At 41.4% G+C, this 26,299-nt stretch overlaps 2 protein-coding genes and 1 long non-coding RNA gene across 3 annotated transcripts in view; 2 read left to right on the forward strand and 1 right to left on the reverse strand.

The window, feature by feature from the left end:
- Nucleotides 1-1,440: 1,440 nt before the first annotated feature.
- adam8b (ADAM metallopeptidase domain 8b) lies at nucleotides 1,441-18,054 on the forward strand (the record flags this gene model as incomplete). Its single annotated transcript, XM_079237985.1, has 21 exons — nucleotides 1,441-1,524; nucleotides 1,973-2,046; nucleotides 2,486-2,561; nucleotides 3,287-3,363; nucleotides 3,679-3,871; nucleotides 3,957-4,022; nucleotides 6,114-6,176; nucleotides 6,255-6,424; nucleotides 6,504-6,585; nucleotides 6,663-6,805; nucleotides 7,534-7,720; nucleotides 8,049-8,138; nucleotides 8,912-9,110; nucleotides 9,768-9,870; nucleotides 9,946-10,114; nucleotides 11,654-11,734; nucleotides 11,832-11,916; nucleotides 15,831-15,951; nucleotides 16,042-16,252; nucleotides 17,776-17,826; nucleotides 17,926-18,054. 21 exons carry the CDS (start codon nucleotides 1,441-1,443, stop codon nucleotides 18,007-18,009), a joined length of 2,409 nt encoding a protein of 802 aa, XP_079094111.1. The 3' UTR covers nucleotides 18,010-18,054.
- Nucleotides 12,444-13,924, forward strand: LOC306754085. Its single transcript, XR_013771246.1, has 3 exons — nucleotides 12,444-13,165; nucleotides 13,449-13,508; nucleotides 13,692-13,924. It is a non-coding gene; the product is annotated as an uncharacterized lncRNA (long non-coding RNA).
- A 6,597-nt stretch (nucleotides 18,055-24,651) lies between the features above and the next one.
- LOC306754078 (inhibitor of nuclear factor kappa-B kinase subunit alpha-like) overlaps nucleotides 24,652-26,299 on the reverse strand; it is a 12,733-nt gene continuing 11,085 nt past the window's right edge. Inside the window, exon 22 of the mRNA XM_079237986.1 lies at nucleotides 24,652-26,054. Coding sequence (XP_079094112.1) covers nucleotides 25,989-26,054 — 66 coding nt within the window. The 3' untranslated portion in view covers nucleotides 24,652-25,988. The remainder of the gene's footprint in view (nucleotides 26,055-26,299) is intronic.

A 26,299-nucleotide genomic window follows, 5' to 3' on the forward strand; every position in this document is an offset into this window, starting at 1 on the left:
ACGGGAGATGAGCGGCGGCGCCCGGGCAGAGCGCTGCATGCTGGGAGCGAACATGGTCTCTCTGTGGCTGACGTGCGGTAGGTGAACTATTCTACTGCAAATACTTCATTACGAGATCAAAACCAAAGGAAAAGGGCGTAAATGCGCGTATGTTTAAGGCATTAATTGTTTTGTTTTGGGAAGCTGCATTAAAAAAGTGTTTGTTGTTGTTACTTCAATGTTTTTTGGTCACAAACAACAATAATATTCAACAAGTGGACAAACAGAAATGTCCTCCACCTTGAAATGGGCCGAAATCCCCATAATTACGCTCAAATAATTAAACTTTTTTTCTTTTTTAAGACAATTTGGTGCATTTATTTATTTTTATTTTGCATAAAGTCAGGAGTATTAAAGGACTCATTTGCCTTCTTAATTTCCTTCATTCTTTAAAAACGTATAATATTAAATCCAGGTTCCTCAAAGGCTCATATATCCTGCTCCTCTGTTCTTAAAGCACTTTACCTCAGGGGTTGTGTGATGTTGTTGCTAAATTCCCTACAGGTGCTAATGTTTTCTTTATCTTTGCTATTCTTATGATTTCATTTCACCCATTTGTTGCTTTTATGATTCTAAGTTTTAAACTTTTAATGTGTAATGTGCTCGATGAGTGAGTGCCTTTGACTATTTTCCTCTTTCTAACAAACCATGTTTTAATATGGCCATAATGTATTTAATTGTTTTTAAAAAGTGTATTTAATAATAAGACAATTTACTGAAAGTAATGTTATATATCATGAATGTTATTCATCATTTCAATGACACTCAAACTAATTGTTCCAACTACTTCTCTTTCTTTTTGCCGTCTGAATAATTTTTGTTGATACATTTGCTCCAATATGTGCATAGTTTACATGTTTGTGTGTAATCAATGTAGAACAACTGTAATACACTATTTTATTTTGGGCAGGGAATGTCAGCACAGGCAGTTTGTAATACTGAAATGTATAAATATTGCAAAACCTTAATCAATTAATTCATCGATTAAAGGCCTACCACATTGTAAAAATAACAGTTCTGAATTCTGAATTATACTTGAGTAAAAGTACAAAAGCTGTAATTGAACAATTGATCAAACTGGGTGTTAAACTATGGATCCTTCAAAGATGATTGAAAAATATAATAATTTGTACACACAAGTTATTATCCTGAGCAAAAAGTCATAAAAAGGGACATAAAAATTAGCATAAAGTGGAAGCACTTAAGTAAAGTGAAACTACCTCAAAACTGCTGAAGTAGTACTTGATAGTACTTGAGTTGATGTACTTTCTGGCGCTGAAGAGAGGAAGTACAAACAGGAAGTGTTGATGTCAAACAGATTAAAGTCTCTGCAGATGTTCAGCGTGCTTGTGGAATAACGGCGTTGTTGTCTGTGTAGTTTTCTTCGCGCAGACGTCGGGGATGTTGTCTCACGTGGAGAAGTACGAGGTGGTCCGGCCTCTGAGGCTCCAGGGGCGCCAGAGGCGGAGCCTAAAGGACCCGCAGGTGACGTCACCTCACCTCCTCATCAGTCATGTGATCAGAGGATCGGCTTATAGAATGTGATCACGTCAAAATGTCCTTAAAGATTATTCCTTAACTAATTCCTTTAGGAGCTACAATGCATGTTTTTCTTGACCAGCTATATAACATTAATATGTTACTTTCACATTCATGCATCAGTTAATAATAATAATAATTCAATATGTATTATGAAGTGATACTACATATTTAAAAGAGACATTCTGCAAGATGAGTATTTTTACTTTTGATACTTTAAGTATTTGTACTTTTACTTAAACTTCAATGCAGAACTTTTACCTGCAGCTGAGTATTTTTATTATAGCAGTTTTGTTATTTTTAGAGGATGTGAGAACTTCTTCCAGAACAGAAAAAGGGTTAAATGTATACAGTTATCATAGTTGTTTTGTGACTGAACGACAATCTTCAACAGCTTTATCCTGATGCGGTTCAGTACGAGTTGACCATCGAAGGGAAGAACCACACAATTCACCTGGAAAAAAACAGGTTAACATTGTTTGTTTTTTCAATAGAATATCTTTATTTTGTATTAATTAGAATAAGGCCTGTCACAATAACTAACTTTGATCGACGGTATTTTGTCCCAGAAATAATATTTCTGTCATTTAAAGACCATTTCATGCCACTGATATGATTATTTAAAATACATCCTGCCAAAGAGCAGTGAACTTAATTATTAAGAATATCCAGACTAATTTAATAAATTAAATGAAACTACACAACAGAAACAAATGGTCCCTCCGGCTCTGTTGGCTAAAATAAATATTGAAAGATGAGTCAATAATATAAGGTCATAAGCTTTGATAAGTCGATCGTGTAATTGTTGTGACACGCCTCATTAGAATTTTAGATCCACTTAACAAACATGTGTTTTAATATTTAAAAAAGAAAAACTGTTTTATTTTTTTCTACTTTTGTTTTCTAGTAATCTTATTGGGCGAGGCTACACGGAAACACACTATTCAGGAGACGGAAGACGAGTCACGACGTCTCCAAACGAGGTGAGAATGGTTTGATTTTCCTCTGAAGCGTTTTTTTTTTAAATGTCTTATATGGATTATTATAAAAAACAATCTAGACATTAAAGGTGCAACGTGTAAAATCTGACAACATAATCAAAACAAATAAGGGTCAGGGTTTTTTATTTCCTGCCTCCGTAATATTTACATTTACAATCTTCACTTATAAAAAAAAAAAAAAAGCTAACTATTAACCATCAGCAGGGCAAGAACCGCAATTATTGACAAGTTTGTTTATTGGATTAAATAAAAATTAAAGTGGCAAAAATTACATCGCCGGGAAGAGATGAAAAAAATAGTTGGTTAATAAATGTATGTCACTTTATGTATATTACTGCAGATTCATCATCACTATTATTATTATTAGTATTATTATTAATAATAATAATGTTCTCCACTATAACTGATGTTATCAGGGTTAATAGTTGATATAATAATAATAATAATAATAATATGTATTTATTTCAATATCTTATTCCTGGACTGAAATTCATATTTTAAATAAATTTGTATCTGGAAACCAGATTTTGTATGTTGTCCTCCATGAATGTGAAACTTCTCATTTCACCTCGGTGGAGGTTAAGTGACCCCGACGTGATAAAGATCAAACCCCCTGATTTATTCATAACGTCATGGGCGATGAGGACAAAGAAAGCCTTTTGTGAGTAACTGAACACACGACGTCTCTGATCCAGGATCTGATCCAGGATCACTGCTACTATCACGGTCACATCGAAGGCTCGGAGGACTCTTCAGTCAGTGTTGGGATCTGTTCGGGCATTAGGTAAGAAAACACAGATTCAAACTTCCTATTTGTAATTTGCCGCTTGCATTATGTCCAGTAAAGCTTCTTTGTGAAATGTGTTGCTTCATGATGTTTAGTCATTTTTTAAGTCTTCGTACGTGAAGGAAGCTTTGGATTTGAGGAATGTAATCATATCACTGCTCTGTATCTGTACAACAGCTGTATTTCTAGTCTTTTATTTCCCTTTTTTATTGTGTCTTCAAAGATTGTTCTGATGAATTTATTGACCACTTTGAAAGTTGCCTTGCAGGGAGCTTCTCTAATAAAAAGCGCCGTCTCCTCGTTTGCTCGCAGCGGCTTTGTGAGAACCCGGCAGCAGGTTTACTTGATCGAGCCTCTGGGACGGACCGAGGACGGTGACCACGCGGTCTACAGACGGGAGCACCTGAAGATCAGCGGCGGGCCCTCGTCCAACAGCACCGCGGTGTACGACCAGGACCAGGACCAGGGGCCTCGGCTCGCTGGCCTCTTCAGGTCCAGATCATGGGTAGGAGACATGGGTACGGTTTCGTGGTTTACGGTTGATCCTTTTAAGAATATCAATGTGACGGTTGTATTTCTGTTTCCTTCAGAAAACTAAACCCATCGCAGGCCCACAGAGGTTTGTCGAGCTGTTTGTGGTGGTGGACAATGCTGAGGTACGCGTTTAAATTCCTTCACCCCTACAATTACTCCTCTCAACAATGATCGAGGTCATGTCCATAATCAATCAGTCAATAATGTAAAAATGATCAGTTATGTCCATAAATCATACGATAAGTCCATAACGTAGAAATGATCGAGGTATTGGCATGTCCATATATTGTACGATAAATTGATAGCGTAGAAAGTATTGGCATGTCCATATATCGTACAATAAGTCCGTAACGTGAAAAATATTGGCATGTCCATATATCGTACGATAAGTCGTTAACGTAGAAATGATCGAGGTCATTTCCATGTTTCAAAAAGTCAAGAACAAAAAAGCTTGAGGTCATGTCCATATATTATATCGTACGATAAGTCGTTAACAAAGAAAGTATTGCCAAGTCCACATATCGTACGATAAGTTGATAACGTAGAAAGTATTGGCATGTCCATATATCGTACGATAAGTCCGTAACGTAAAAAATATTGCCATGTCCATATATCGTACGATAAGTTGATAACGTAGAAAGTATTGGCATGTCCATATATCGCACGATAAATCCATAACGTATAGAAAGTATTAGCATGTCCATATATCGTGCGATAAGTCGTTAACGTAGAAAGTATTAGCATGTCCATATATCGTACGATAAGTCGTTAACGTAGAAAGTATTGGCATGTCCATATATCTTACGATAAGTTGTTAACGTAGAAAGTATTGGCATGTCCATATATCTTACGATAAGTTGTTAACGTAGAAAGTATTGGCATGTCCATATATCGTACGATAAGTTGATAACGTAGAAAGTATTGGCATGTCCATATATCGCACGATAAATCCATAACGTATAGAAAGTATTAGCATGTCCATATATCGTACGATAAGTCGTTAACGTAGAAAGTATTAGCATGTCCATATATCTTACGATAAGTTGTTAACGTAGAAAGTATTGCCATGTCCATATATCGTACGATAAGTTGATAACGTAGAAAGTATTGGCATGTCCATATATCGCACGATAAATCCATAACGTATAGAAAGTATTAGCATGTCCATATATCGTACGATAAGTCGTTAACGTAGAAAGTATTAGCATGTCCATATATCGTACGATAAGTCGTTAACGTAGAAAGTATTGGCATGTCCATATATCTTACGATAAGTTGTTAACGTAGAAAGTATTGGCATGTCCATATATCTTACGATAAGTTGTTAACGTAGAAAGTATTGGCATGTCCATATATCGTACGATAAGTTGATAACGTAGAAAGTATTGGCATGTCCATATATCGCACGATAAATCCATAGCGTATAGAAAGTATTAGCATGTCCATATATCGTACGATAAGTCGTTAACGTAGAAAGTATTAGCATGTCCATATATCTTACGATAAGTTGTTAACGTAGAAAGTATTGCCATGCCCATATATCGTACGATAAGTTGATAACGTAGAAAGTATTGGCATGTCCATATATCGCACGATAAATCCATAACGTATAGAAAGTATTAGCATGTCCATATATCGTACGATAAGTCGTTAACGTAGAAAGTATTAGCATGTCCATATATCGTACGATAAGTCGTTAACGTAGAAAGTATTGGCATGTCCATATATCTTACGATAAGTTGTTAACGTAGAAAGTATTGGCATGTCCATATATCTTACGATAAGTTGTTAACGTAGAAAGTATTGGCATGTCCATATATCTTACGATAAGTTGTTAACGTAGAAAGTATTGGCATGTCCATATATCGTACGATAAATCCATAACGTATAGAAAGTATTGGCATGTCCATATATCGTACGATAAATCCATAACGTATAGAAAGTATTGGCATGTCCATATATCGTACGATAAATCCATAACGTATAGAAAGTATTGGCATGTCCATATATCGTACGATAAGTCCATAACGTAGAAATGATCGAGGTCATGTCCATGTTACAAAAAGTCAAGAACAAAAAAGCTTGAGGTCATGTCCATATATTATATCGTACGATAAGTCGTTAACAAAGAAAGTATCGCCAAGTCCATATATCGTACGATAAGTTGATAACGTAGAAATGATTGCCAAGTCCATATATCTTCTCTTCTCCAGTGTCAGCGGTACGGAAGCCAGACGAAATCCCGTGTTCTCGAAGTCATAAATCACGTTGACAAGGTAATGTTTGTTTTTGGGAGCTCTTCACTGCTCTCAGCCCCCCCTCCCTCCTGAATAACGTCCCGTCCCTGCCTGCAGCTGTATCGGCCTCTGAACATCCGCGTGGTGCTGGTGGGCCTGGAGCTGTGGACGGACAAAGACCACATTGACGTGGACGTCCACTCGGAGATCGCGCTGGACAACTTCCTCCTGTGGCGGCAGGCCGACCTCCTGCGGCGGACCGACCACGACAACGCCCAGTTCGTGACGTGAGGACCGGTCTCTCGGACGTTGGAACAAAGCGCCGTGGATAGTTTGACCTGACGTTTGACTCTTTCCCCTCCGCAGCGGCAAAGATTTTTTCGGAGATACGGTCGGGCTGGCGAATAAGTTCGCCATGTGCACCGGAAACTCAGGTGGAGTCAATCAGGTAAATACAGAAAAAAAAGACTTATCGATGTCTTAACTACACATCCCGCTGAATTTAGTCCTGCGTTTCTCTGTCAGGATCACCATGACAACCCCATAGGCCTCGCCTCCACCATCGCTCACGAGATGGGACATAACTTCGGATTGTCCCACGACGCCGCCGGCTGCCTGTGCGGTCCGTCCTACGGCAGCGAGAACTGTGTGATGGCGGAGAAGCTCCGGTGAGGACCTCCAGGCCTCTCTCTGGCTGCAGCTTGTATTTGTTTTCGCACGGTACTTTTGGAAGTATCATATTTCACGAACACTCAGCCTGCACGTTCAAAATATGTGGGAAAAGTACACAAGGGACCCAGAGGGAAATCACCAGACAATAAGAGTTCTTCCAGCAGTTCCTGCAAAATCCCTGCAGCAGGTTCAACGTCTGGTGGGAAGACTGTAAAGTGTTTGTACTGGTTTTCAATGAACAAATGTTCATTGAATATTTTTTCCCAAAAAACTAAACATTTCTTTCAGGGATCTTACGCTCATGGCAAACCTGGAAAAGTCATGGAATTTTAAAATGGTTATTTCCAGGCCTGGAAAAGTCCTTGAATAGAAAAAGAAAATCCCCAAAGTTTAGTAAAAGTCATGTAAATGTGTTATATTCATGTGTTCATGTCGTTCATTTACGCTGAGTTTAAAATAATGAATATGCTTTTAAAAGAAAGACGCTCAAAATATAAGCAGGCATACATACAGGCATCTATATAAATGTTTATTCTTTTAATCAAACTATTGTCTCATTCATTTGTGTCATTTAAGGTTTACTGTATGCTTTGTGTTCTCATTGTTAGTTTAAATACTACATTCACTCACTTTTTACTGTTTACACCCAGATTTCACTAAATCTTTGCTCATGGAAATCCACTGGTCAAAATGTGCATGAACCCTGTTCTTTGCTCCTCTTCAGGACCGGGAATCAAGCGTTCCCGAAATTCTTCAGCGGCTGCAGCGTGGAGCAGCTCGCCGAGTTCATGGAGCGAGCTCAGCCCGGCTGCTTGTCTAAACCCGGCGCCGCCCGGAGCATCGCCGCGGGCCCGAGCTGCGGCAACGCCCTGCTGGACCCCGGGGAGGAGTGCGACTGCGGCACCGGGGAGGTGAAGTGGAACTGATTATTCTCTTTTGGGAACCTCGGAAAGTTTAATTATATCCTATGGTGGGGAACAGATACCATTTGGGATCTCTGTTTTTCGCCGACTGGTGTAGTTTCCTGTGAGCTAATAAAAGGGAAGGCGGTTGCGGTTGCCAAGCGGGAGTTTCAGGGCCTCCAAAAAGTAAAATAGTTTTCCTGTGTGCTCACAGCGGAGAGACGACATTCTTGCCAGAGCTGCTGCTTGTGTGGGAGATTAAAATCGGATCTGTTTAGACTGAAGTCAAGGTTTTTCTGAAAACACAAACAAATTGGGAAAATGTGTTTCTCTCTAGGAATGCAAGAACCCTTGTTGCGACGCCTCGACGTGTCGCCTGACCGAAGGATCCCAGTGTGCTCATGGACAATGCTGTGACAACTGCCAGGTACTTTAGTGTATTTAATGTAGTATTAGACGAATAAAAACTGGGAATTACCACAGTTATGGGACATGAATATACCATATTTTATGGAACTCCATCCAATGTTGGTTCACTCAGAACCACAAATGTAAAACATCATGGTGGCGCTAAAGGAAAAGCCAGGGGAATCACCAAAGTCTGGATAATTCATCCTCTGGGGATCATGAATGTGGAAACAAAGCTTTGTGTCAATCCGTCCAGTAGAAGTTGAGATATTCACAATGTTTTAGTAAAACCCTTGACCTGTTGTTTTCACTAGTGGAGTCAGAGCATCATCAAAGTATTCAGGACTCATCCTCTGGGGATCATGAATGTGGAAACAAAGTTTTGTGCCAATCCGTCCATTGGAAGTTGAGAGATTTAACGCTGGATCAATGAAAACTCTGAACTAACGTTTGCACTGGCAGTAAGAACATCATCAGTAGGTAGGATTCAACCTCTGGGAACATGAATTCATGGCAATCCATCCAATAGTTATTGGTATATTTCAGTCTGGCCCAAACAAACAGACTAATAACCGAGGACATTAAAACAGCGACAGGAGAATGTTACTCTTCAGACGACATTGAAACGGCAGCTGAATAATAACAGGAAACGGGGCGATATCCTGCTGTTTTCATATTATGTACTTCACCACATCCTTCCTCTAATGACAGCGCCAGTCACGCAATATGACACGAGTAGCAAATGATATGTTTTATCCACTGAATCACCTGCAATGTGCTTTGACCCCTCAGTTCAGACTGGCAGGAAGTGTGTGCAGAGAGTCGGCCAGCGAGTGCGACCTGTCTGAATACTGCACCGGGGCGTCGGAGGATTGTCCCGAAGACAGCTTTGAGATGAACGGCAAACCCTGCAGGGACCGGGCCGAGGGCTACTGCTACAACGGGCGCTGCCCCACACATCAGCAGCACTGCTGGAGGCTGTTTGGACCAGGTACCACACACACACACACACACACACACACACACACACACACACACACACACACATTCAAAACAACAACAACAGGGGTTTCACTGTTCTTTTCCAAAGAGGAGCCGAGCCTCCAGGAGTCAGCGTCACATGGTGAAAACGTCTCGTTCTGGGAAAGGCTGCTTCAATAGTGTGCGTTTGTGTTGCATAAAAGGACCACAGAATGTTTGATGAATAGCACTCTCATAGAAATAGAGGGTAGTATTTGCATCGACAAAAGAAGTGTGTATTTTAAAAATACGGGTTTAATCCGTCTCTTGTGCTTGAAGTGTGAAGACACACCGACGCTTTGTTTTGGTTCTTCAGTTCGATTCTGTACCCGCTCGGTCCGTCCCGTCCATTCTTGTGAAAGTATCTTGGGAACGTCTGGAGGGAATTTCTTCACATTTGGCACAAACCTCCATTTGATCTGATTAGAATCTGCTAGTCGAAGGTCACTGTGACCTCACAGAACACATTTCTAGTCAAAACTCAAGAATTCACACGCCAATTATGACAATTTCAGGAATGTAAACTGCATCTTTGACTGGTTACAACTTACATCTTCTCTTTTTTTCGTCTGCTGCCACGAGGACGCCATAGTCCGAGAGGTTAACTCTGCATATCTTTTCTCCTCAGGGGCCAGAGTCGGATCGGATGTGTGTTTCGACCTGAACACCCGGGGCGAAGAAGGTGCCAACTGTGGGAGGAACAAGTTTGGCTACGTCCCCTGCGCTCCACCGTACGTATCACCATATTCAATGTTGTATGTTTTGAAGCTGAGTTCTTGATCAATTTGTCCTTCTAATTTTTGTAGGAATCTCATGTGTGGATCTATGTTTTGTGGAGGAGGGGGCGAGTCCATCACAGGGAAAAGGGCAACCTACACTGTGCAGAGCATCATCGAATGTAAACTGGCTGTGGACGACGATAAGACCAGAAACATGGACATGGTGCCAAGTGGAACCAGATGTGGACCGAATAAGGTAAAAGTCGAGAGTTATGCGTTACTTCTCTTGGTTACGTTACTTCCGTTGGTTACGTTACTTCCGTTGGTTACGTTAGTTCCGTTGGTTACGTTACTTATGTTGGTTACGTTACTTCCGTTGGTTACGTTACTTCCGTTGGTTACGTTACTTATGTTGGTTACGTTACTTCCGTTGGTTACGTTACTTCCGTTGGTTACGTTACTTCCGTTGGTTACGTTAGTTCCGTTGGTTACGTTAGTTCCGTTGGTTACGTTACTTCCGTTGGTTACGTTACTTCCGTTGGTTACGTTACTTCTGTTGGTTCCGTTAGTTCCGTTGGTTCCGTTAGTTCCGTTGGTTACGTTACTTATGTTGGTTACGTTACTTCCGTTGGTTACGTTACTTCTGTTGGTTCCGTTAGTTCCGTTGGTTCCGTTAGTTCCGTTGGTTACGTTAGTTCCGTTGGTTACGTTAGTTCCGTTGGTTACGTTACTTCCGTTGGTTACGTTACTTCCGTTGGTTACGTTACTTCCGTTGGTTCCGTTAGTTCCGTTGGTTACGTTACTTATGTTGGTTACGTTACTTCCGTTGGTTACGTTACTTCCGTTGGTTACGTTACTTATGTTGGTTACGTTACTTCCGTTGGTTACGTTACTTCTGTTGGTTCCGTTAGGTCCGTTGGTTCCGTTAGTTCCGTTGGTTACGTTAGTTCCGTTGGTTACGTTACTTCCGTTGGTTACGTTACTTCTGTTGGTTACGTTACTTCTGTTGGTTACGTTACTTCTGTTGGTTACGTTACTTCCGTTGGTTACGTTACTTCTGTTGGTTACGTTACTTCTGTTGGTTACGTTACTTCCGTTGGTTACGTTACTTCTGTTGGTTACGTTACTTCTGTTGGTTACGTTACTTCTGTTGGTTACGTTACTTCCGTTGGTTACGTTACTTCTGTTGGTTACGTTACTTCTGTTGGTTACGTTACTTCTGTTGGTTACGTTACTTCCGTTGGTTACGTTACTTCCGTTGGTTACGTTACTTCTGTTGGTTCCGTTAGGTCCGTTGGTTCCGTTGGTTACGTTAGTTCCGTTGGTTACGTTAGTTCCGTTGGTTACGTTACTTCCGTTGGTTACGTTACTTCTGTTGGTTCCGTTAGTTCCGTTGGTTCCGTTAGTTCCGTTGGTTCCGTTACTTCCGTTACTTCCGTTACTTACGTTACTTACGTTGGTTACGCTGGTCACGTTGGTTACGTTACTTACGTTTTTTACGTTACTTACGTTACTTCCGTTGGTTACGTTACTTCCGTTGGTTACGTTAGTTCTGTTGGTTACGTTACTTACGTTTTTTACGTTACTTATACTGGTTACGTTGGTTACGTTACTTATGTTGGTTACGTTGGTTACGCTGGTCCCGTTACTTCCGTTGGTTACGTTGGTTACGTTACTTATACTGGTTACGTTGGTTACGTTACTTATGTTGGTTGCGTTGGTTACGCTGGTCCCGTTACTTCCGTTTCTTCCGTTGGTTACGTTGGTTACGTTACTTATGCTGGACGCTTTGCAGGTCTGCCTTGGCAACCGGTGTGTGGACCTGTCGATTGACGGGAAAAAGGAGGATTGTGCAAAGAAATGCAACAACAATGGGGTGAGTTTAAAAAAACAAAATGACTCGCAGCTGTTTATAATTGTTATAAAAGGTTGTTCTGGGCTGGATGTGTGAATGCGTGTTGTTTGGCTCTCAGGTGTGTAATCACAAGAGCGCATGCCACTGTAACCCCGGCTGGGCTCCACCGTTCTGCCACATCCAGTACGCAGACTTACCTCCAGGTACGTCGCTCCACCGGAGCCCACGTTGTGCACAGTGCACCTGTCCGTGTGGTCGGGTTACACCACACACACACACACACACACACACACACACACACACACACACACACACACACACACACACACACCCACACCCACACCCACACACACACACAAAGACACAAATACCCGCTCCATGAATCAGTCTTCCAGTAAGAAACATGAATGATTCATCATCATGAGCTCCTGTTTCTTCCAGACCGTTCTCCAGAGACTGTAGATCCAGGGCCGGTGATTGCTATAGGCGAACTAGGCGACTGCCTAGAGCGACAAATGGGTTGAGGGCGCCCTCACATCGCACATATCAGCACTGTGTCTGTGAGCAATTCGCGACCGTGGAGGGTGGGGTGGGGTCGGGGGGCGCTGGTTCCCGCGAGCAGGGACGATTCAGCTGTGAGTTTTCTCATCAAGTACCGAGAGACACGCATATTGAGAAACGGGCGCTGTAAACATCTTAACGCTGATTGGCCAAAACACGTCACAGATGTTCTATTACGGAGAAGACAACAACTCGAAAAAAAAAAATCCCGTCACATCAAAGATCTTCTATTGCAAAGATGGCTCACTCCAAAAAAAAGTTTGTGCGGTCTGAACAATGTGCGCGATCTGAAAAAAAAAAGTATTGCGCGGCCACTTTGACTGGCGCGTGACATTTGCAAAGATGAAGCGGTCTAAACCATCTGGAGCATAGGGACGAAAAAAGGAAGAAGAGGAAAAGAAATAGCGGTAAGTCTTCTCATCTCAGCCATTAAGGTGTCAAACGAAATACATTTATTATTGTGCATCACCTAATATTGGACGTTTCATTGCTGTCACTTAGGATAGCTATAGCTAGCTAGCAACTGTTACTTTGCTAATTTTCTACGTAGGCTATTACTAGCAAACGTAACTTCACTGATAACCTACATGGATGCACATGTCAAAAGACCAGTATCTGGATAACGTCTGCTGGTTATGAACAGTACAGTTGCTGTCTACATTCATTATAAATGGCATAAGTTCTGTTTAGTGAATTCACAACTAGCAGGTGCATACACACACAGTAACCATTTTGGGGATAGTGGCGGTGTTCACCCTTCTGTACAGTTCCTCCCCAGGAATATACTAAAATGTTTTTTTTTTTTAAATTGGCCAGATGCACTCAGGCAATTTTTTCAGAGACCGGCACCTGCTGGAGAAAAGACGCCTGATTCGCCTCCCTCTGAACTTTGTACGTAGCCTACACAACTAGTACTATTGTTGCTGTTTTTGTTATTGTTATTATTACTTTCATAAACACATCACATTAATACTACTAATTGTAATCAGTAGCATCAGTAGTAATCAGTATTATTTAGCCTTGTAGCAGTGGTGGAAGTAATTGTAATTTATCTACTACAAGTTACATGGTCAGATAAAATGTATTTGTACAATGCAACTATGTGGTAGGATGATAGAAATGACCAAATGCAATTGTGTAACGAACAGCATGGATGAACTCTGTTTAAATACAGCTGCAGGAGAAGGGACATCCAGTAGCACTCAAGGGGCCAGTAACACACAGCCTGCATCAGGTGAGTCTATTTAATAGTATTTATTCAAGCCACATCCATACTTTAAAGTACAATAGAAACATGTTAGCATGTATTAAATACAATAGCTTGTTTTCTTAAAGAAGTTCAACCACATTCATGATCATTTCACTTATATTAAACACCGCTTGTCTGGCTATACAATTTGCTTGAATACAGGTGAAGGTGAAGGGACATCCAGGACCACATCAAGCACTCAGGGCACCAGTGAAACGACACTGCCGCCTGCAGACACCTCACCCTCCGTAATTCCTGATATCCAGGGAGAACCTATAGATGCTTCTGACTGACCAGCCCTCTGTGATGCAGTAAGGACAGAGTTAGTTTGCAGAGGACCAGACCAGTCCAGACTTTACATTTCCAAAAAAGGGTGGGAGATGCTTGTTCACTGCCTGTTTGGAGGGGGGGGGGGGTTAGGAGAGGTGAAGTGGGGGGGAATTTGTGTGTAAGGGAAAAAAAATCTGTCAAACCTTGTTAACCATAGTCATTCCCTATACAGCTTGTATCATGTTTTGAGGTTTGTTCAATAAACATATTTGAAAAAAAAGAGTGTTTTGGACAGTTTATGGAGTTCATTTAATCCTAACTTTGAGTGTGTAATAAATTATTTAAAATAAAATGTTCTGAAACTATTCTGGTGTTTGTTGTCCATGCACCATTTATTGTTGAACTGCAATGTAGAATTATAAGTGGGTGAAAAACGGCTATGCAAAGTAGGGCAGTTAAGTTAATGTGTCTCTTCAGTGATGTAAAGTACTGTGGGTGTCTGTGGGGGGAGGGGGCAGGGGGAGGGGGGGGGGGGGGGGGGCGCAAAACTCAATCTCGCCTAGGGCAACCAAAGGGCTAGAGCCGGCCCTGGGTAGATCTAAAAACTGACCTCAGTTAAAAGCCTTGAAAGTTGATGAAACGATAGAATATAAGTACAGAGTTGCCTTTCACATGTGGCATTTTTTTAAATAGAGTTTTTACATTATTAAAAAATGTAAAAAACATTTATGTTATTACCATAAACCAAATTATTCTATTTAAATTAAAAGTATATCTTCTTACTTATTATTATTATTATTATTATTATTATTATTATTACACAAAATTGGTATGTTCTAACCCATTTTACGTGTTTTTAGCAAGGACTGTGTAAGAAGTGGACGTAGTCGTCGTGGTTGGCGGTTCAGCGAGTTGCATGCCAAGATTTGCTAAATATTTTTGCAGGTCAATAAATAAACACGTTTTTGCAATCCCTCCTCTTGAGGGATTCCCAGACAATCACTCCGGTAGTTGTTGAGATGTTTGCATCCAGACAGAAGTCTTTCTCTACAACATCACATAGATGATACTGATGGTGGTACTGATGATGGTACTGATGGTACTGATGATGGTACTGATGGTACTGATGATGATACTGATGGTGGTACTGATGATGGTACTGATGGTACTGATGGTACTGATGGTACTGATGCTGATGATGATACTGATGGTACTGATGATGGTACTGATGGTACTGATGGTACTGATGCTGATGATGATACTGATGGTGGTACTGATGATGGTACTGATGGTACTGATGGTACTGATGCTGATGATGATACTGATGGTACTGATGATGGTACTGATGGTACTGATGATGGTACTGATGGTACTGATGATGGTACTGATGATGGTACTAATGGTACTGATGATGATACTGATTATGTTAATGATGCTGATGATGGTACTGATGATACTGATGATGATACTGATGGTACTGATGATGGTACTGATGATACTGATGATGGTACTGATGATGATACTGATGGTACTGATGATGGTACTGATGATACTGATGATGGTACTGATGATACTGATGATGGTACTGATGATGATACTGATGATGATACTGATGGTACTGATGATGGTACTGATGATACTGATGATGGTACTGATGATGATACTGATGGTACTGATGATGATACTGATGATACTGATGATGATACTGATGGTACTGATGGTACTGATGATGATACTGATGGTACTGATGATGATACTGATGATACTGATGATGATACTGATGATACTGATGATGATACTGATGGTACTGATACTGATGATGGTACTGATGGTACTGATGATGGTACTGATGGTACTGATGGTACTGATGATACTGATGATGATACTGATGGTACTGATGATACTGATGATACTGATGATGGTACTGATGATACTGATGATACTGATGATGGTACTGATGATGATACTGATGATGATACTGATGGTACTGATGATACTGATGATGATACTGATGATACTGCGGTTCCCCGCCTGCAGATCAGAGTGGGATAATAGCCGGTGTGTGCGCAGCCATCTCCGTCCTCCTGCTGATCGCGGCGGTGACCGCGGGGCTGCTGTGCTGCAAGAGGGACAACAAGGACAACTGCACCTCCAAGAGGTAGTCGAGTTCACTCCCTCACTCCCTCACTCTTGCACTCTGCGCCTCGGACGTCCCGGCTCAACGACGCGGCTCCTTTTATCTCCACAGGAAAGTGTATTCGGCTCCGGACCGGCTGAACACCATGTTCCAGGAGCAAAGCGGCAAAGACAGGCCTCAGATCAGTCCGCCCACGTTCGTGGAGTCCACGGCGACGCAGGCCTGCGCTTCCCTGATGGCGACCGCGAGTCCCAGCAGAGTCGCTCCTCAGCCTCCGAAGAAACTGTCCTCGGCCCCACCGCCATCCTCACAAACGGAGCCGGTAAGCTTTAAAAGACAACAAACAAACAACTCTCAACGTGATCTTAATCTCCGCGTAATGCAGACTGAGGAGCGCATTCAGAGTCGGCTAAAGTTCAGAGAACGCGACGATTCGTGCAGATGGTTATCTGTGCTCAGACATCTGGTGAGCAGCTACTTAGAAAGGTCTGTGTGTTTATTATTGTCAACAAGAAAAAACAACTTTACTAAAAAACACACATCACAAATGTGTAGTTTCATTTATTAAACAGTATCAATCATTTCCTAAAACCGCTGCTAACTGTAGTTTCTAATCAAATGAACAACAATATGTCTCTTATTACAACATTCATAAAAGGAAATTACATCAATGGAGCTTCTCTGATGTCGATTAACCTCCAACACCAAATTAGCCACCGAAGCTGCCGGTGAAGATCATAATGTTACAGTTTGTAACTCACAATTTGTTGAGTCACATCTCTTAAATATCTCTTAAATATCTCTTGAGAGACGCCTGGAGGGAGTTTCCTCAACTCAAGGACGAACCGATGAGATTATTTTTGCGGCGTGACTTCGCAAAACACTTAACTCAAGAATTCATGCGCTGATTATGACAATTTCACAGAAATGTCTCAAAGGATAGAACGTGATGTCGTTTTGGACCCACATGATGGTCATGGTCATATATAAATATATGTAAATATACTGTACAGACTCATACAGTCCATGTACGTACAGCAGTATTTATGTGCACTATTTATTTGGTTTATAGATGATTTTATTTATTTTTGTTGGTCTGGTTCTTTATACAAATATATATATATATATATATATATATATATATATATATATATATATATATATATATATATATTTGTACATATATATATATATATATTTGTACATATATATGTATACAAATATATATATATATATATATATATATATATATATATATATATATATATTTGTACATATATATGTATACAAATATATATATATATGTATACAAATATATATGTATATATTTGTACATATATATGTATACAAATATATATATATATATATATATATATATATATATATATATATATATTTGTATAAAGCACCAATATATAATATATAATTATAGTATATCATTATTTATATATATATAATATTATTTATTCGTGCTTTATATATAGATATATAGATATAAAATATATAGATATAAAAAAAGAATATATAGATATTTACACCCATTTCTTGCACTTCTTGTGTTCATAATTGTCCCGTCTTATTTAATTTTATCCATCCTTGTTCTTAGCTGTTATTTATATTTTTGTGTAAAGTACATTAAGAACGACGTGGATACTTGGATGAAGAAGAGATTTCACAAACAGTACTTTTATACATTCCCTGTTGGTTTTAAGCTTTTCATGGGATTTCTTAACAAATGAGTAAAACATAGAACATCACCTGACTTGTCCTTTAACTCTGAACACGACCCCAGGATATGCTTTGAAGTTAAAAACAAACACAAGAATCTTTTTTCTCCGTCACCAGACAAAACCTCAACCTCCATCCAAACCTCTACCTCCTCTGAGTAAACCACAGGTGAGCATTCAAATATCTTCATGCTGCTGCTGTGTGTGTTTTCTGTGATGATCACACATAAATAAAATGAGTCTAAAATACATCCTGTGTCCTCGTCAGTGGAAAGCAGCCAAGCCTCCTCCTCCTCCTCCTCCTCCTCATCCTCCGCTCAAAGCCAAGCCACAGCTGCACAGACTCACGTGAACGGATTGGGTTTCACATGCGGCTGTAAACACGGGTAGAGGAGAGGGATCACACGCGTGACGCCGAAGAGCTTCGGAAAAAAAAGACGACTCTTTGTCTTGAAGACGGCCGACAGCAGCTGTGGGGAGAAACTGCTGCTTGTGAGAAGTTCCCCGTTCTCACGTTGTTTAAGGTTTAATGTCTCATGACGCCATGGAAAATGAACTTTTTTAATATTTATTGAACGTCTGTGCAAGAAGGGGCCGTGTGATAATAATGATTAGAGATGTTCCTGTTAGCTGAAGGCGGTCTGAGGCGTTTTCTAATCTGAGATTACTTCACGTCAGCCTCTGCCGTTTGGTGTGGAGCTCTTTTTGGTCTCCACCACCAAATATCTGGGTTTCCTTCACCAGCTCGTCTGTAACCGAGTCCGTCTGCTGTCTGCCGCTGACCAGGTCGAGGACGGTGGGTTTTTAGAGCTTTCTCTAGCGGCGAGGCCGTGGCAGTGAAGCTGGATGAAACTCACGATAAAAGCTCCGTGAAGATCTCGTCCAGAAACCTCTCGCGTAGTCTTTTCATACATTTATAATCGGCGCTTGACGTTACTTCCGTTGGTTACGTTACTTCCGTTGTTTACGTTACTTCCGTTGGTTACGTTACTTCCGTTAGTTACGTAAGGTTACGTTACTTCTGTTGGTTACGTTACTTCCGTTGGTTACGTTACTTCCGTTGGTTACGTTACTTACGTTGGTTACGTTACTTACGTTAGTTACGTAAGGTTACGTTACTTCTGTTGGTTACGTTACTTCTGTTGGTTACGTTACTTCCGTTGGTTACGTTACTTCCGTTGGTTGCGTTACTTTCGTTGGTTCCGTTACTTCCGTTGGTTCCGTTACTTCCGTTGGTTATGTTGCTTCCGTTGGTTACGTTGCTTCCGTTGGTTACGTTACTTCCGTTGGTTACGCTGGTCCCGTTGGTTACGCTGGTCATGTTAATTCCGTTGGTTACGTTATTTCCGTTGGTTACGTCACTTCCATTCGTTACGTTGGTTACGTTACTTCCGTTGGTTACGTTACTTCCGTTGTTTACGTTACTTCCGTTGGTTACGTTACTTCCGTTAGTTACGTAAGGTTACGTTACTTCTGTTGGTTACGTTACTTCCGTTGGTTACGTTACTTCCGTTGGTTACGTTACTTACGTTGGTTACGTTACTTACGTTAGTTACGTAAGGTTACGTTACTTCTGTTGGTTACGTTACTTCTGTTGGTTACGTTACTTCCGTTGGTTACGTTACTTCCGTTGGTTACGTTACTTTCGTTGGTTCCGTTACTTCCGTTGGTTCCGTTACTTCCGTTGGTTATGTTGCTTCCGTTGGTTACGTTGCTTCCGTTGGTTACGTTACTTCCGTTGGTTACGCTGGTCCCGTTGGTTACGCTGGTCATGTTAATTCCGTTGGTTACGTTATTTCCGTTGGTTACGTCACTTCCATTCGTTACGTTGGTTACGTTACTTCCGTTGGTTACGTTACTTCCGTTGGTTACGTTACTTCCGTTGGTTACGTTACTTCCGTTGGTTACGTTACTTCCGTTGGTTACCTTACTTCCGTTGGTTACCTTACTTCCATTAGTTACGTTGGTTACGTTACTTTCGTTGGTTACGTTACTTCCGTTAGTTACGTTGGTTCCGTTACTTCCGTTGGTTACGTTACTTCCGTTGGTTACGTTACTTCCGTTGGTTACGTTACTTCCGTTGGTTACGTTACTTACGTTGGTTACGTTACTTACGTTAGTTACGTAAGGTTACGTTACTTCTGTTGGTTACGTTACTTCTGTTGGTTACGTTACTTCCGTTGGTTACGTTACTTCCGTTAGTTACGTAAGGTTACGTTACTTCTGTTGGTTACGTTACTTCCGTTGGTTACGTTACTTCCGTTGGTTACGTTACTTACGTTGGTTACGTTACTTACGTTAGTTACGTAAGGTTACGTTGCTTCTGTTGGTTACGTTACTTCTGTTGGTTACGTTACTTCCGTTGGTTACGTTACTTCCGTTGGTTACGTTACTTCCGTTGGTTACGTTACTTTCGTTGGTTCCGTTACTTCCGTTGGTTCCGTTACTTCCGTTGGTTATGTTGCTTCCGTTGGTTACGTTGCTTCCGTTGGTTACGTTACTTCCGTTGGTTACGCTGGTCCCGTTGGTTACGCTGGTCATGTTACTTCCGTTGGTTACGTTATTTCCGTTGGTTACGTCACTTCCATTCGTTACGTTGGTTACGTTACTTCCGTTGGTTACGTTACTTCCGTTGGTTACGTTACTTCCGTTGGTTACGTTACTTCCGTTGGTTACCTTACTTCCGTTGGTTACCTTACTTCCATTAGTTACGTTGGTTACGTTACTTTCGTTGGTTACGTTACTTCCGTTAGTTACGTTGGTTACGTTACTTCCGTTGGTTACGTTACTTCCGTTGGTTACGTTACTTCCGTTGGTTACGTTACTTCCGTTGGTTACGTTACTTACGTTGGTTACGTTACTTACGTTAGTTACGTAAGGTTACGTTACTTCTGTTGGTTACGTTACTTCTGTTGGTTACGTTACTTCTGTTGGTTACGTTACTTCCGTTGGTTACGTTACTTCCGTTGGTTACGTTACTTCCGTTGGTTACCTTACTTCCATTAGTTACGTTGGTTACGTTACTTTCGTTGGTTACGTTACTTTCGTTGGTTACGTTACTTCCGTTAGTTACGTTGCTTCCGTTAGTTACGTTTGTTACGTTACTTTCGTTGGTTACGTTACTTCCGTTGGTTACGTTACTTCCGTTGGTTACCTTACTTCCGTTGGTTACGTTACTTCCGTTGGTTACCTTACTTCCGTTGGTTACGTTACTTCCGTTGGTTACCTTACTTCCGTTGGTTACCCTACTTCCGTTGGTTACGTTACTTCCGTTGGTTACGTTGGTTACGTTACTTTCGTTGGTTACGTTACTTCCGTTGGTTACGTTACTTCCGTTGGTTACGTTGGTTACGTTACTTTCGTTGGTTACGTTACTTCCGTTGGTTACGTTACTTCCGTTGGTTACGTAAGGTTGCGTTTCTTACGCTGGTTACGTTACTTACGCTGGTTGCGTTACTGCCGTTGGTTACGTTGGTTACATTACTTACGTTGGTTACGTTACTTACGTTGGTTACGGTTGGCTTGAACCCCTTGACGTGTTAAAGGCGGGTTCATAACGTCTCCACACGCTAACCTCTTCCTCACGGTCCCTGAACCGTGTCCAAAGCCAGTCGCAGCTTCTTCGAGGTTCCTCTTGTCTCGTATCTTCTTTGCGTTGAACTTGAAAACCTGCGCATGGTACTGTGTGTTCAGGTTCCTGCGGTTCCTTTGGAGCCTCCAGGAACCAGTTTCACATTTACTGCACTTCTGTGTTTCTGAGTTTTTTCTTTTTTTTTTACTCCGCCGCGATTGAATGTAAAAATAAAACATTTGGCTTCAACGAATAAGGTGCACTTTATTACAAAGGATGTAATGTTAGTGGATTTAATTTTATCTGCCTGTTTTTGTTTTGTTCACTTTATGTTTATTTATGTGAATTAAAACAATTATTAAAAGTCTGTTGCGTTTGTCTCTGGTCTGTACTGGTCTTTACTGGTCTCTACTGGTCTCTACTGGTCTCTGGTCTCTACTGGTCTCTGTTCTATATTTCTCTCTGGTCTCTACTGGTCTCTACTGGTCTTTGGTCTCTATTTGTCTCTGGTCTCCTCTGGTCTCTTCTGGTATCTACTGGTCTCTGGTCTCTTCTGGTCTCTACTCTCTGGTCTCTACTGGTCTCTGGTCTCTACTTGTCTCTGGTCTCTACTGGTCTCTGGTCTCTTCTGGTTTCTACTGGTCTGGTCTCTACTCTCTGGTCTCTATTGGTCTCTACTGGTCTCTACTGGTCTCTGGTCTCTACTTGTCTCTGGTCTCTACTGGTCTCTGGTCTCTACTCTCTGGTCTTTACTGGTCTCTGGTCTCTACTGGTCTCTGTTCTCTATTTCTCTCTGGTCTCTACTGGTCTCTACTGGTCTCTGGTCTCTACTGGTCTCTGGTCTCTATTTGTCTCTGGTCTCTGGTCTCTACTGGTCTCTGTTCTCTATTTTTCTCTGGTCTCTACTGGTCTCTATTTGTCTCTGGTCTCCTCTGGTCTCTTCTGGTATCTACTGGTCTCTGGTCTCTACTCTCTGGTCTCTTCTGGTCTCTACTGGTCTCTGGTCTCTTCTGGTTTCTACTGGTCTGGTCTCTACTCTCTGGTCTCTACTGGTCTCTGGTCTCTTCTCTCTGGTCTCTACTGGTCTCTATTGGCCTCTGGTCTCTACTTGTCTCTGGTTTCTACTGGTCTCTGGTCTCTACTCGTCTCTGGTCTCTACTGGTCTCTGGTCTCTACTCGTCTCTGGTCTCTACTGGTCTCTGGTTTCTACTGGTCTCTGGTCTCTACTGGTCTCTACTGGTCTCTGGTCTCTACTGGTCTCTGGTTTCTACTGGTCTCTACTGGTCTCTGGTCTCTACTGGTCTCTGGTCTCTACTGGTCTCTACTGGTCTCTGGTTTCTACTGGTCTCTACTGGTCTCTGGTCTCTACTGGTCTCTGGTCTCTACTGGTCTCTACTTGTCTCTGGTCTCTACTGGTCTCTGGTCTCTACTGGTCTCTGGTCTCTACTGGTCTCTACTGGTCTCTGGTCTCTACTGGTCTCTGGTTTCTACTGGTCTCTACTGGTCTCTGGAGGAAACGGGTCCCAGTGAGTCGGAGGTGGAGCTCCTTCATCTGGGTTTCCTGCTCCGGACACAAAGGATGACGCGTTCCGTTGTTTCCGCTTCAACTCTCAGACTCTCAGTTCTCGTGGGACACGAACCAAGAACGTTCAAAGACAACGAGCAGCAAGAGTCTTAAATCTTGTTCAGACGTTCATGAGGATGAGGATCACCAAAGTCAGCGGGCTAATGATTTATTTATTTTCCTCCGGCGTCACAATGAGGTTCACGTTTGTGTCGATTTTGGGGTAAAATGAGCAACAAAACAGCGAAACAAAGCTACGTTTTCACCGATTCCCCGGTTGAAGTGTTGCTCAAGAACCAGATTTTTATCAAGATCACCAACTCTGCCTTTACTTTTCTATTAAAGCGCATCGCGGTCGTCACGTCGGCGTCGATAGTCAACGAACTGCGACTTTCACGGTTTCGATTGACTCCCGCAGCTCTCATCAGCCGAGCCAAAAAAACCCGACAACAAGCGAAGATATTTACGGATGCATCGTCAGCAGAGTATTTATACTCAGTCGAGCTCAGACATGTGACAGATCTCTCTCTCTCCAGGTTTCAGTCTTAAACCCACCGGCTCGGTCCGACCCCGCCGCTGCCGGTCCGCTCCGGCTCGGCTCATCCTTCCTCCACGCGTGCCGCCATCTTTACAGACGCCTCTCTACAGACAGACTTCAAGAAACACTTGAGCTCAATCTATGTAATTGCAGGAAATTGTTTGCAGACGCTTTGCTCGCCCTCTGAGCTTCATGGCGAGGAGAAGATGAGTTGTACGATAAAGACGGAGCGAGTTTGGGCAAACTATAGTAAACAATCACGAGTGATCACACTACCTCACCTCTGGCGCTTCTATTAAATACCCTCACTGTTCTTACCAAACGTATTCAGGCCACTTTATTGTAGTAACTTGCCCGGGGCGTTTACAGACGTAAATTAGGTCTTTGCTCTTTTCTTTGTTCGGCCTGATGAAGAGAAAACCTTCCTCTCAATAACGCAGACGTCTATACCGAAGGGGAGGAGGGAGGAGGGAGGAATGCATGCCGGGGCCTGATTCACTCTCTGATTCACAATCAGCTCATAAAACGCCACCGTTGACAAAGAGAGCGGCCACCTACGCTTGTTTCACTGGACTCTATCTCATAACTCATAACCTTGACCCTCAAATCAAAGACCTGGGGCCACACTGTGTTTAAACGTTCAGACTTTGAGTGGGTTCATGTTTAACTTCACTACTCGCTTCAAGGTTTCTGGAGTCTCACAATCGGAGATAAAGAACCTCAAAAGAAACAAAGTTTCGTCGGTGAGACGCGAACACATTCCCACATGTTGAGTCCTCGACTGAACCGGGAAACACTTAAAGGAGAACGATGTGACTCACTGTGACTCAAACAGTCTGATTACCTCATCTGCTTGTTTTGTCTTAACAGAACAAACTCTACTGTTCTCGTATGAGATGGAATAAAGATTAGAAAGAACGTTGCAGCTCTCTTTAAACATTTTACTTTAAAAGAAAAAAGGAGGGAGCTTTAGTACTAGTACAGTAACACAGTGTAGAAGTATTCTGTTACAAGAAAAGTATTCCAAAAGAGTAGAAAGGTATGAGCATTAAAATATACTTATACTAAAAGTACTCTGCAGAATATTATAAATTACTGGATTATAATTGTTAATGCGTTCATCACCTAAATGTTGCAGTTGGGAGTTCATTTTAATTATTTATATATTAGTGGCTCAACTTGCATATTATAAGTAATAATAATTGACTGGTTATTGATTAGAAGTAAATCGTATATAAAATACTTCACCAGCGTTACTGGAACGTCAAACTAAAATCTTTAATTTTAATAAACCTTAAAGAACCAAAGAGGGAACGAGCCGTCATGCCGAAGACATTTTATTTTATTACCAGGCAAACATTTGATCTTTATACATTTATAGAAATTAAACATTCAGAGACAAATTTAAACCATCAGATAAAAAAAAAAAAACGGAAAGAAAACCGACAGATGGAGAGAATTAAATACAAACAAAAATAAACTTTTTCCATTGCACTTCCACTTCATAAATACGTCCCGACCTGAACCTGCAGAACATTCAACGCTCCCGATCGCTTTCATTGATCCCGATCGAGTCCACAGAGTCCAGAATGTTCCACACCGATCAGCCGATCGATCGATTACACGGCGACTGTTTTCTTAACCGATTGATCGCTTCAGTGATTAAACCAAAATAATAAAAAACCTCAAACGTGATTTTATTCCCTGTTGAATATGATTTTAAGTTGTTCATCTTTGGGCTTCGGACGGCTGGCTGCATGAATCGTTATTTGAAGATAAAACCAAATGATGGAGGTCACCAGAAAGAGTTGTGAGTTCCAGTCCCGCTGAATGATTATGAATCCATTAATCTGATGACGACTTGCTTGATTAATGGAGTCATCGTTTCCCGTCAGATTAATTTCATGATTTATCAGAGATCAATGCAGCCTGCTTGTCTTTCAGATGTTCTTTTCTGCATCACCAGGACTGAAGTGATGGATTGTGGGTCCGTCATGTGACACGGCTGAATCTTTTCTCTCGTTTTGTTCTTGGTTGCAAATTTCTCAAAATATTGACTGAGGCCCTGCATATAAAAAAATAAACATAAGATGTGGCGTTCACTGGAGGAAGACTTTGTGAATGAGTCGTGTTGAAAGCGTCCCACGTGTGCGGAGATCAGCTTCTTCTTCTGTGGTGTCTGACCGGAGCCGGATGGGACAAGAGACGCATCACCATGATGAACAAAACATTTACATAGAACCCAAACCCCAGACTGAATAGTCAAATATATCCAACCGACTACGAGTGATATTAACACTAACTGCGTCTGGAAATCTGAATATTGTCCTGGAAACCGTCTCCCGTGGTTACAGAGGACGTGTGGAGTCAAAGTGCTGCTTGCTTGATTGTAGCCCCGCCCCCTGCCCCGCCCACTTCCTGTCTCGACCTCAACCTCCCATCTGCTGCTACAGTTCCTCTGTTGTTGCTTTTTCTTTGCAGTTGCAGTGATAATGAATCTCCTCAGATGTTATGGATCATTATGTCTATAGTAGAGTGACGGCTTGATTGTTTCTCTCGTGTAAAAACTTTCCATCGAGCCGTCAAGATCGGACGCCATGATTATTATTTTTAATAACGGCTCAGTCTTTAGTGTCACGGAGCGCAGCGGCACGGCGCTCACGCATTCCTCTTCTTTAACTTGGTGGTCAAGGTGTCGTATTTGGTCCAGCTCCAGTCCTGGTCCTGGAAGAGGAGAACAACACGGATTAAAACAAAAGATCTCTTTAAAAATGATTAGAAAACAGAAACAAATCCTTAAAAAAAGAAAAGGAAGCGACGTCTGTGAAAAAATGTTTTGTGCATAAAATACTGCTTTTCCCTTTTTAGTTGTATTTTTAATATAATATACATGATACATACTGTGTATGTAAAAATGTACACACTGTGTGTGTGAATAATATACATTTTCTTTAAATGAATGGAAAAAA

Source organism: Taurulus bubalis (genome assembly GCF_910589615.1).
Source record: "Taurulus bubalis genome assembly, chromosome: 2".
NCBI classification, from domain to species: Eukaryota; Metazoa; Chordata; class Actinopteri; order Perciformes; family Cottidae; genus Taurulus; species Taurulus bubalis.